Source organism: Megalobrama amblycephala, linkage group LG15 (assembly GCF_018812025.1).
Source record: "Megalobrama amblycephala isolate DHTTF-2021 linkage group LG15, ASM1881202v1, whole genome shotgun sequence".
NCBI classification, from domain to species: domain Eukaryota; kingdom Metazoa; phylum Chordata; class Actinopteri; order Cypriniformes; family Xenocyprididae; genus Megalobrama; species Megalobrama amblycephala.
In genome coordinates this window covers 28,140,987-28,153,678 of record NC_063058.1, presented here as the reverse complement: position 1 = coordinate 28,153,678, position 12,692 = coordinate 28,140,987, and the positions used below count along the sequence as shown (strand labels likewise).

Below are 12,692 nucleotides of genomic sequence, written 5' to 3'. Positions count from 1 at the left end.
CTATATTGTAGTTTAAATATTCACAGGCAGATTTGCTTTATGTATTTCCTCGGCGTCAAATCAGGCACATATAAATGTCAGGAAACACGACTCCTGGCTGTATGTCAATATCCATGGATTAGGTTTATTTGACAAGTTGTAAGAAACACTTTCGAGTCCAACCTTTAGTGTAATTCGTTTGTTTTTACTCGCGTTTTCTTAGTTTCCTCTATTAAATCCGGTTCTTTTGCCAATCAGTCCAGCTGAGGGAGCGCGCTTTCGGCGGGAAAGTGACGTCGATGGCTATGACGCAAATCTTCGTTGACAGAAATGTTGAAATTTAATATTTATTATACACATTTTTACAGCATTGAAAAACGTTAAGAATGTTTGTGTCATGTTTGTCCTCCTACAGAAACCATATGAAAACAAAAAATATATTTTTTTTCCATTTTAATACATTTTTGAAAAAAGCTCCAGGGAGCCACTAGGGGAGCGCTAAAGAGCCGCATGCGGCTCTAGAGCCGCGGGTTGCCGACCTCCGGTTTAGGGGCAGGGGCAGGGGTAGTGTAGGGGGATAGAAAATACAGTTTGTACAGTATAAAAACCATTACGCCTATGGAATGACCCCACAATTCACAAAAACAAACGTGTGTGTGTGTAGTCCGTGAATGTGTGAGAGAGTGTGTGTGTGTGTATGTGTGCACGTTTTCTGATTAAATGTGTATTTACTGACACTATGTTTTTGTTGCAGTGGGGATCATGGAGGAGAGTTCAGGATTACAGCAGGACTGTACAAATGTACGTCTACACACACACACACACACACATAGGGTAAAACGGGCTAAAGGCACACCTTAAAAATGTGCTTTATAATATTTTTTAAATATGCCTGTTTCATTATTAATATGGGTATTATCTCTAAGATGGATACCCAATTTGACATATGATATTCACCATCTCACTCCATGTCACAACAAATGGAAAAGTCAGCAAACTATGTATTATCATTTTAATTATGGTGCCTTTTTTTATACCCCAAATACCATCCTTTTACATATTCTTTCGTTATCGAAAAACTGTTGCTTGAATTACCTTGAACAGAAGGAAAATCATTAAAAAGACCTTTGTCTGAAAATACAAACATTAATTTAATCGATTCTCATTTGCTACGTAAATCAACATTTAAAAAAAACATCAAATATTAGATCAAACTACCTCAGAATCAACTTTGCGTTGTTGCCCGCGATCGCGTCAAAGATCAGACAAATGTGCGTGTGCATTTTGAAAAGCGGATATTTAGGAAAGTTTTTGTGCCATCTAGTGGTTTAGAGGAAAATAATATCAAAGGCGCCTTGTGCCCCGTTCTACCCTATTCTAACCTTCCAAAAAAAGGACACTTGCAGACTCCAAAAGGACACCAAATAACCAAATGACATGATTTCATATAATACATACACAGCAAAACACGTTTGAGAATTCACAGTGTATAGTGTGTGCAACAGCAAAGAGCTTGTTTACATTTTAGACAAGTTAAGTTACGACACTGAACAGAACCACGTGGAAATGCCAAAAAAACCTAAACCAACTTTGATCTGCATATTTACTAAAGTACACAGCAATATACACAGGACAAATCCAAACATTATCCTGAATGTGTGTGAAAACAATATGAAGTTGTCTTTAGCAGCACCAGATTTTTCCATGGTACTGACAGGTATCATATCTTTGGCTATGTGAAACGTGAAATCTCTTCCCACTTTTTACTATTTCTCACATATGGTGCACCACAAGAGAATGAATTGACCAGCTTTATTTGTTTCGGGACGACAGGCCTACCAGATTGTTCAGCAAATGAAGAGTCCGAGGCTGTGATGATGGAGTTTCATGCTTTATTTTGATTGGTATCGATTATCTGAAAACCAAAACACTAGGGATGTAACTGTTCACTCAATTCACGATTCGATACGATTCACGATACTGGTTTAGCAATTCGATTTTCTCAAGATTTTTTTTAACAAAATGAGATTTAAATGAGAAAATGTCATTTCATTATTTCTCACACAAAATTCTGCACATTTCTTTGTGAAATATCTTTATAACAACTAAATTGACATTTTAAAACAAATTCTAATTCAAATACAAATAAAAGAAATCTCTTCATACGAGCTCATCTGTGGTGATGTGTGAAGCAGTAGCGCTGTCATATCTGGCTATAACATGTTACACCCCAATGACAGCGACAGAATTTTCCCCTGACGTCACTGGATCTGCTGGCAGTTCCAGATAGCTCCGCCCTCGAGCCATAGCATGTGACAGGAAGAGACGATGAGTCATTTTGAGGGGGGAGGGGAGGTTAATGTTTTTGATTAAAGATTATGAGGGCACAAAAATAATGATGATGAAGTGGCTGATAAATTATTGATAATAAATACTACAATATTCCATAAGAAAATAAGAGTTGTCAATATTGATTTCATGCCGACTTTAATAGGCTACTACAAAACATTGTGAAAAGTCAAAGTTTTCGGTCAGGGCATATAGCAGTGAATAGACTGGCCACACGATTGTTTCTTAAGTGACTTGCTTTGACGTTAAAAATAATTATTTACTGCAACTGATAGTGTTCAGTCACGTGACTGTCGCAGCCAAAACAGACATGTAACTGCAGCATAAGCCTGTCAATTTTCCCTCTTAAAAACAAAAATATGAGAACAAGATGCGAGTTTTGGGCACTTGTGATCCATATACAGCACCTGCAGTCATTTCAATCACTAAAAACAGCAGGACGATTTTTTAAAAGCTAATGTGAAGAACACGGTTAATGAACCAGTAAGGATTAAATTAAGCAAAGTCAAGGATTTGTTGATCTGGGTTTCATTTTAAATCACCACTTAATTTTAAACACAGATTAACTGCAGAAAGAGCGTTAGAGTTAAAGGGATGATCAAGCAGCAAAGGAAGAGGGTGAACCGACTCCAGACTGAAGAATCCTCACTGCAACCCACCCTTAAAGTGCCTTAATGTACTAAAACAGTGATATTAAAAGACTGAATTCAGTTTAACCCTTTTTGATGATCACACTATATAAATGCGAGCAGATGAGCCCAGAATATGAACGCAACACATTTTCTTTATAATGGTTTTCAATGGAGAAAAACCCTTAAAGGTGGTAAAGAGGATGTTTTAGTCTACTGAGTTTTTTAAATGAGCGCATGCGGAAGAACAACCCCCCTCCTTCACAGCTCATTTTAAGTGAACGCCTCCCAAAACTCGTGCACGAGTGTTTGTTTACCACAGGCATTCGCTGTGTTATTAAGCCGGGCACACATTTAACGACTAGCTAAAACATTCTGACTGTGCTCAACATACAGCGATTGTTTCCTGCTCCTGAAGCAGATTTATATACTTTCACATGGAATTTGAACACCGACTGTAATCGCAGACTGAACGCAACCGGCTCTGACTGGACGCGTTTGAGCGCGATCAATCATAAGTGTCAATTTACATTCATAATCGGCCTTACAATCGTTAAGCTGCGCACACACTTAGTGGATTCATTATGTCGGACTCACCGCAGGTAACTCATAATCTGCAGTTGTTATTCCTGTCTCCTGACAAAAAACATTGCATGCGGAGCGTGGAAAGTTACTAGAGCGCGCAATCGCGCGTCTCTCACAAGGAACGTCATGGCAGTGATTGACAAGCCAGAGGGCCAATCCGCGCACGCCTCTCACAATGGCAGTGATTGACAAGCCAGAGGGCCAATCGTTTATGCGATGATCGCGTAAACGATTGGCTGATGTTTTTAAGGCCCTACCTCGTGCACAGATGATGTATATTAATATTATTACTTTCAGTGCACCTAATAAATAGTCTTTTATCAGTTAGTAAAGACAGTTTCAAGTAATATTGCAAAAATGTATAAAACAAAACATCCTCTGTACCACCTTTAACGAGAAACCTTGTGTTGCATTGATATTCTGTGTTGATTTGTTTGACTGTACAAAGTATGCATAATCAATAAGGTGTATATTGAATTTGGTCTTTTAATATCACTGTCTTACTACATTATATTTTACTACCAACCTGGTAAAAATGACTGGCAGCCTGAAAGCATTGTTTTGCCCATGAGGGGGCGTTCCCCTCAGGCCGTGACGTCACGTGAAACCTATAGGCTTGTTTGATCTCGTAGGTTCTGATCCACTAGGAGAACGGAGAACTGTCCGTCTGTCCTGCACTTCTTTCACTCCTCCCTCACTGCAGCCGCTACTCTCACCTACATTTCAGGCGAGCGTGTGCTAGCTGCTACAGATACACTAATGTTTGTACTTGCCTTTGCATGTCCTTCTGCAGTATTACTCTGAGACGACGGGGCTTCTGGGTAAACATCATAATAGTCTCTGTTATTGTGCGTTATGAGAACTGCGCGGTTTCATTGCTTGGTTTCTTGCAGCAGTAGTACATATCTCCAAATATATATCCAAATTAGGCTTTTAAAATATAGATTGATATTTGCTTTACTTTTTACATTTTGATTCCACAAATCTACCATTACATCCTGGGCGGGGCTAACAAGAACTGATGAATCAAACTTTGCATTTGTGTGAAATGCACCAATCAGGAGATGGCGAACTACGAAACTGCCTATATTTGACCATGAATACTGCATTTAATGATTCTTTTAACTAAATAAATAAAGTTATAGTGTTTTATTATAATTATTATCGCTTATTAAATTATTTTGTACATCTTTTTTTTCGAATTTGTCACCAATCGAAAAACCAGAGAATGTTACTGTGAACAGGTAAGCTAACACATGTATATATGTACACATGTATATCACACCATAGTCTGTATGTTACAGCAGTATTATGTCCACACAGACACATTTATACAGGCCTATCAGCGGTTACATCGCAGGGGACGAAGGAAGAGCACAGCGAGCTGAACTCATTGTAGACGATAGCTGAAGGTGTTCTGCTGTTACACAAAGTTTCTGTCATTCAGTTACAGACGACTGCACAAATCCAACATACTAATGAAAACATTATAAACTGTTACCTAGAAGTAAACAACTGTAGTTTAGTAGAATATAGTTACCTTTATGGAATAATCCAGTAATGTGCTGAGATACAATGTGAACTAAAATTCTCAGTTGAATGTGCAATTGCACATGTCTGCGAAACTCATTAATATTCATGTATGCTCCGCCTTCGGAAACCGAAAATCTCGTAACACCGGTAGCCTACAAGATGACGTCAGATTTTGTGACGTTGCTCTGACTTTGCTTTTCAAACCGGAAGACAGAAATCGCTCTGAAAAATGCAAAAAATAACTAATTAGTTATAAATAAAATTTATGTGTAGCTTTAGTGTTTTCAATGATGCACAGCTCACAGCTCAAAAAATGTGTTCTGGGGTTTCATGACCCTTTAAAGGATTAGTCCACTTTTAAATAAACTTTTCCTGATAATTTACTCACCCCCCATGTCATCCAAGATGTCCATGTCTTTCTTTCTTCAGTCGAAAAGAAATTAAAGTTTTTTGATGAAAACATTCCAGGATTTTTTTCCATATAGTGGACTTCAATGGGCACCAAACAGTTGAAGGTCAAAATTAGTTTCACTGCAGCTTCAAATTGTTCTTCATGATCCCAGATGAGAAATAAGGGTCTTATCTAGTGAAACCATCGAATTAAAATATTTATATTTAATTATTTTATAATTAAAATAAACCATGAGAAGCTGATGATGGTAAAACAAACACATGCATAGATATAGTGCTGTGCTGGCGGAAACATGATGAGACCATAGCTGCGTCTCATTTCTGAGGCTGCGTGCGCGCGTCCTCATGTTTAGTGTAGCAGAGAGTGCACCTTCAGCGCAACAGCTGGAAGAGTGAGAATTGGATTAAAATTAGGGATGTTAATTTCGGTGTGACCCATTAAAAATACCAAAATGTTATTTTCAAGGCTTTAGTTTTATACATGTTGAAATATGGCATATAAAACAACAGAATGTGAGTATTCACACGTCACGCACCCACAGCGCTTGAATGGAGAAATCGCGCCGGTGCCTTGCGCACATACACAACATAGCCTATCAGTTCTCACATTTTTAACTTGACATCACAGCCTGTTTATTATCAAAATAAAATACAGTCAATCAAAGTTACACTGCTCAATGTATAGGCTAGTCTGTGGCATTCAGCGCTATAGACTCACTTAAAAAGCACATGTGAAGGATGTATTGTTGGAACGCGAGCGAAGTAGCCTATAATTTACATAATAAATAATAGTTTAGCATTAAAATACTTCACGAATATGGAAACATTTGGATTTGTGCCGAATTGGAGAGGTAGGCGACATGTTCTTTTATTTTTCATTATGGTTCTGTTCTGAATAGGCTACCGTTTATAGGATATGTTGTCTATAGCTATATGTTTATAGTTTGTTTTCTTTTTAAACCGTCTAACCGATAGTATTAATTGGTCAAACTTCTTGGTTAACAGTTAACTAGTCAATTATGAGCATCCCTAATTAAAACTTTCCAATGCGGATGCCGTGCTTTTTCTCTCACGATTCTCTTTCTCTATGAGTGTTCTTCTGGCTGTAGCATGTTGTCTCGCTTTTCATTTGAAAATAAAATGACCATGTTCAGTGGTGAAGCTTTGATTTTGATGCACAGCTGTGGTGTAAGGTAAGACAACCTGTAAGTTTGTTTTTAAGCCAGTTTTGTTTTTGTTTTTCCGCACGCTGTTACGAGCAGCAGAGCAGCCCGCCTCAGCTTGAAAAAAGTAGCTTTTTACTGTGGTAGTGCTAATAAACGTTTAAACTAACATTGTGATATGTTTATATTAGTGTTTTATATCTATGGCTTTTATTGAACAAGTGTTGATTTGAGAGTCTAAATCGATCAAACGTGCTCAACTCACTGTCGGCCGCTGCGGTCGTCACTTTAAGAAACAAACTTCAATTTAATAAACAAAAGAAGTGCTCCAAACATTTTTCTAAATTAACTTAATAAAGAAACGAAAAGGATTACAACTACTTTGCAATTACAAACAAAACTGAACATTTTAATGACTGCAACAAAGGCTGCGTTATGGAGAGGATTTAAAAAAAAAAAAAAAAAAAAAAAAAAAAACGGGCTCCAGTCGGGCTCGGGCCGAAAATTCTGAAAAGCTGACGGACACGGGCCGGGCTAGGGCCTGAGCGTCTCGGGCCAGGGCCGGGCTAGGGCCAAGATTTGTGGCCCGTGCAGGGCTCTAGACATGGGGGTGAGTAAATTATCAGGAAATTTTTATTTGAAAGTGAACTAATCTGGAAAAACGCTGCCTTCTGAGGACACATTTCAAGGTAGGAAGGCATCAAGGCACATCCGAATCCAGTGAAGTGTTAGCTTCACTTCCTGTCTCATGAGATACCTTCATCTGATCGATTTTTGAAGGCAGCATAGATGTATCCTTAGCTGCCTTTGATATCCCACAATCCTGTGCTTTCCATTCTGTGACAGTTGAGCTAGAAAAATAAAGATGGCGTCCGAAAGTTGCGTTTGCTGTTCAGTTTGTCTATAAATGTACGATTTTGACCAACATATTTCAATTTTGATATCATTTTTATTGAGAAATTACTGCTGTAGTAATTAATTATTGGTTTAGTTCTCACCAAAGCTCGCGCTATATTGGTGTAGATCATTAAACTGTTACGCTGCCTCAGAAGTGTGTCCAAAATCAGTTTCGTGAGGTGCCTTCATGCACAAACGCTGCCGTACAAGTCATTCTCTTATAAGGCAGCGAGGCAGCAAGACAGCTACCTAGGTTTTCGGACGCAACTATAAATAGAGCAAGGAATTAGCTATTCAGTGACTTCTTCATCTGTAAATGAAGCTCCCTGTCCTGCGGCTCTCGATCACAGGTCTACAGGTCTAAGTGATGTTTGGCATCATTGCACAGTACTATATACAAATATATTTTCATATACATTTAACGCAAGAACCATATTTAACAAATGATAACTAATAATATTAATGATAAACAATACATACATCACTACTTCAGTTCATATCACTACATGAACAACAAGTTTTTCAGCAAAGTTTTCGTCATATTGATCATTTATAGGGCCTAGAAACTTGCGTATTAGATATTATACAGCATTATACAATATATTCATAAATAGACATTATACTTATTGTTCAACAGATTTTTACAAAGAGTGTTTAAAGTTATGAGAGAATAAATCTGGCTATAATGTTGTGACACACATTGCCAAACAAGCGTTCTGTTTTCAGCTGATTTATACACCAAACGGGCAACATGACGTGGGCGATACAAACATTTACAGGCTAATCATTTTAAATTCATAAAACTTCAACATAAATGTAATAAGCTTACACTCAACAACAGCTTTTTAAACATGTAAGTCCCCTCCAAATATGGTAAATATGTGAAATATATCAAGTTTTATCAAAAGGTCAGTAGATTTCACACTTCAGGGGGTCATGCTGTTTTAAATGCTGCCCGTAAGATAAACAAATTTATGAACAAAGTCAATATATCTAAATATTCACAACTTTCAACATGAAACCAATATAGACAACCAGAATAGTTGAGGTTCTCACAATAGTTGAGGTTCAGTAACATCTTCAGCATCACTTTTGACTCTTAAACCAACATCAGAACATCTTTTTCTCAATGCCACTCTGATCTTGAGCTCGGCTGGAGTTTAAAAGACTCTTATGTTGATCTTAGTGATATCAGTGACGCTTCATAAGAGTTTATTCAGATTTGATTGATAACTGATGAACTCCATCAGTCCTGAGGGCTGTTTCATTAAAGACTAAGGATTAGAGCGAGTATTAAACTCCAAAACCTGGCTTGAATGAACCTAACAAATGAGTTTGGGCTAAAGTGGTTTCATAAAAGGTAATTGAAGTTCACGCAGTCCCGCTAATCCAGGTTTACCTACTCAAGATAATTGCACGTGCATGCTTTTTTAAGCAGCCCTAGAGGTCGATCATGGATCAAATCGATCCACCATAGGAAACAGCAACATTTTGTGCTATTTTATGTGTTTGAGACATGGTGTTTTCCTCAGTGCATGACTTACTTTTTACAAGTTTATTCTCCATCTGTAAATGTTATAAAGTTATGCAAATATTTCCATTTTTGCGGCTAAACTTCACATTGAACGAGCGCTGCTGCGCGCTAAACAGACGGAGCGCAATAGAAGTGCAATAATTCTAAAATATACATTTCGCTAAAATATTTGATGTTGGACATTAAATGTACCTTATGTACAACTTTAAACCTACAAGTAAGTGTATTTTTATGACAGTAGCTGTAAATGGACTATTGTAATGGGGTAAATCAATATACTTTGGGCCAATTAATGAGTTTAGATTCATCTTACAATTAAAATTTAGTCTGTGCATATTTATTTAAATTTTAAATTTTGTGATTTTAATTTCTGCTCTTCTAATAACCATAAAGGTACTACAGCTGCCAAACAAAACCAGAGAGGAATGTATTCATATATTTTAAAACAATCTAATTAAATATTGGGCACAAAACATTTAGCCAGTAAGAAAAGAAAACCTGTAGGTTATACACACACACGCACACACACACACACACACACACACACACACACACACACACTATATATATAATTCAGGTTGATTGGGACACTTTTTCCCAGTCATTTCAATAGCAAAAGTGTCCCAATCAACCTGAATTCACCATATATATATATATATATATATATATATATATATATATATATATATAGCTCTGGAAAAAATTAAGAGACCACTTAACATTGATTTCTGAACTTGGAGTGGTCTCTTAATTTTTTCCAGAGCTATATATATATATATATATATATATATATATATATAGACCAGATATATTGGAAAGACCAGAGATTAAATATGGGCCTTGGAAAAGGCTAGCTGACTTTATTGTGCTTTGACTACAGTGGGTAGTTCCAGTGTGGACAACAACATGTCATTTCTGCAGGCTGCATCTTACTCGGTTACTCTTTTCATAGCTTTTGCTAAAATCCCTCATCACTTAATGAAAGATTAAAAATGAAGGCCTGATTGTTTCAGGGGTCTTGTCACAGGTCTATTGACTTTTAATTTCTGTGTTATTTTTACTATATTTTCACACTTAAAACAATGATTTGGTAATCCACTTGTCATCTTCTGTGCTAAGAAACGAGTCTCCTGACAGTTCTCTCCCAAGTGCTTCCATTGTTGTCAGTATTAAGTCTGAGAATGATTCAGTGGCTATATAACACTTTTAATGGTCAAGAAATTACTTCTCTTTAAATGTTTTGGTTCAACATACTTACCTTTTAATAATAAAAAAAAATGCCTTAAACTTACACCAATATATATATATAATATGTGTGTGTGTTAATATATGTTAATAAAGTCAAATAATTGTATGTGAGAGAGTCAGCTGTGATATTGTTGTGTTCCTATTGGTCAGTGTTAGAGGAGCTCAGCTTAGATTGACAGTTAGCCTGCCCTAGGTTAGTTTCCAAACATAAGTTGGCAGAGTAACTGAGTTTGAACTAATTTAAGTTTGTTTTATGAAACAGAATTTACTGACATTAAGTCTGACTAACTAAAATAAGCCTGGCTTGTTTTCTAATCTTGTTTTATGAAACGGAAGCCTTCCGATATTGAAAAATCTCTGTATCTGAATATCTGATTATCTGAATACAAACATCCAGCTCTGTGATGTGCTGCACTTTGACTCAAAACACTGATGAATAATGACAGACTCATTATGAGAGTCGATCACCGAACTGATGGAGGCTTTAAGATTCACAACTACACATGAGATTCTGTGAGAGACCAGAAGATCCTAAATCAAGTTCAGATCTGAGACAAATCCTACATGAACTCGTCAGATTTTGGAATAGATCCAGACAAGAGCAAAGCATGCTGGGAACTGCCCAGTTTCAGTTCATTCAACACAAATGATGAAGTGAACTTCAGTTTGATGTGTTTAAATGGATTTACTCAATTAAATCAGGACAGAATGTGCAGTAATTGTGTGCTTTAACTCATTTTAATGAAGTTAATTTAACAAGCAGCAGAAATCATGTTTACAGTGTAGATTAAAAGATGGACAGATTGATGATTCCTGATTGTGATGTGTTTTATCTCCATCAGATTCCCATCGGATCACTGCGGATCGGAACACAGTGAATAAATGGATCCGTCTGTCTGAGAGGAACACAGTGATTACTGTCACTGGCACACCACAGTCGTATCCTGATCATCCAGACAGATTTGAGTATCCTCAGGTGTTGTGTAGAGAGAGTGTGAGTGATCGACGCTGTTACTGGGAGATTGAGTGGAGTGGAGAACATGTGCGTATATCAGTGTCATATAAGAGCGTAAGCAGGAAGGGAGTGGGTGAAGAGTGTGTGTTTGGATGTAATGATCAGTCTTGGAGTTTGACCTGCTCTCCTGACAGATACTTATTCAGACACAATGACATACGGACTCGTCTCCCTGTAAAGCCCATCATCAGTAGATCAGTGAATGAGGTGAATCACTATAGAGTAGGAGTGTATGTGGATCACAGTGCAGGAATTCTGTCCTTCTACAGCGTCTCTGGAGACACAATGATCCTCATCCACACAGTCCAGACCACATTCACTCAACCGCTCTATCCTGGGTTTACTGTTGGTTATAATTCATCAGTGAAACTGTGTTGATGAATCAGAACAGAGAGACTCTACCCATAATGCTTTGAGCTGATGATGAATCAGAACAGAGAGACTCTAACCATAATGCTTTGAGCTGATGATGAATCAGAACAGAGAGACTCTACCCATAATGCTTTGAGCTGATGATGAATCAGAACAGAGACTCTACCCATAATGCTTTGAGCTGACGATGAATCAGAACAGAGAGACTCTACCCATAATGCTTTGAGCTGACGATGAATCAGAACAGAGGGACTCTACCCATAATGCTTTGAGCTGATGATGAATCAGAACAGAGAGACTCTACCCATAATGCTTTGAGCTGATGATGAATCAGAACAGAGAGACTCTACCCATAATGCTTTGAGCTGATGATGAATCAGAACAGAGAGACCCTACCCATAATGCTTTGAGCTGATGATGAATCAGAACAGAGAGACTCTACCCATAATGCTTTGAGCTGATGATGAATCAGAGATGTTATAGAGTCTCTTCTTTACATTAACACTGAAATATCACGACAATAAATGTGTGTTAATGACTCAAAATCACATGATGAAGTAAATGTTGAAATATTGTAATAAATGTTGAACTCAGTTTTCATGTATATTGTGTCATGTGGTGTCGTTATGAGGAGCAGGAGTGACACTTACAGATTTAGATCCACTAACCTACTGAAAAATAACATCAACAATCAATTTATCAATTTAATCATTCAAACACAAATGGACATTTTTACATGTATCAATAAATACACAAACTTAAAACTGTTTATTTGATTCATGTTTTAAACCGTAGATTAATAGAACAATAAAAAGTGCATTAATAAATCATTTTAAATCTCTTTTTAAAAAGCATTGGCCAATTGCTTTTTGTTACGTTCTCCCTTTTCTATCCCCGGTAAATAGGGGTCGAACGAACAAATAAAAGTGGAGAGACTTGGAGGATCTCTTACTCTTCACTCCCAGAGTCACAATTGA

The 12,692-nt window shown here is 37.2% G+C and overlaps 1 protein-coding gene across 1 annotated transcript in view; it reads left to right on the top strand.

The window, feature by feature from the left end:
• The window catches only part of LOC125247039 (NACHT, LRR and PYD domains-containing protein 3-like), a 93,853-nt gene extending 82,132 nt beyond the window's left edge, over nt 1-11,721 (top strand). Inside the window, exons 10-11 of the mRNA XM_048158202.1 lie at nt 734-780; nt 11,171-11,721. Coding sequence (XP_048014159.1) covers nt 734-780; nt 11,171-11,721 — 598 coding nt within the window. The remainder of the gene's footprint in view (nt 1-733; nt 781-11,170) is intronic.
• The last annotated feature ends 971 nt before the right edge of the window (nt 11,722-12,692 follow it).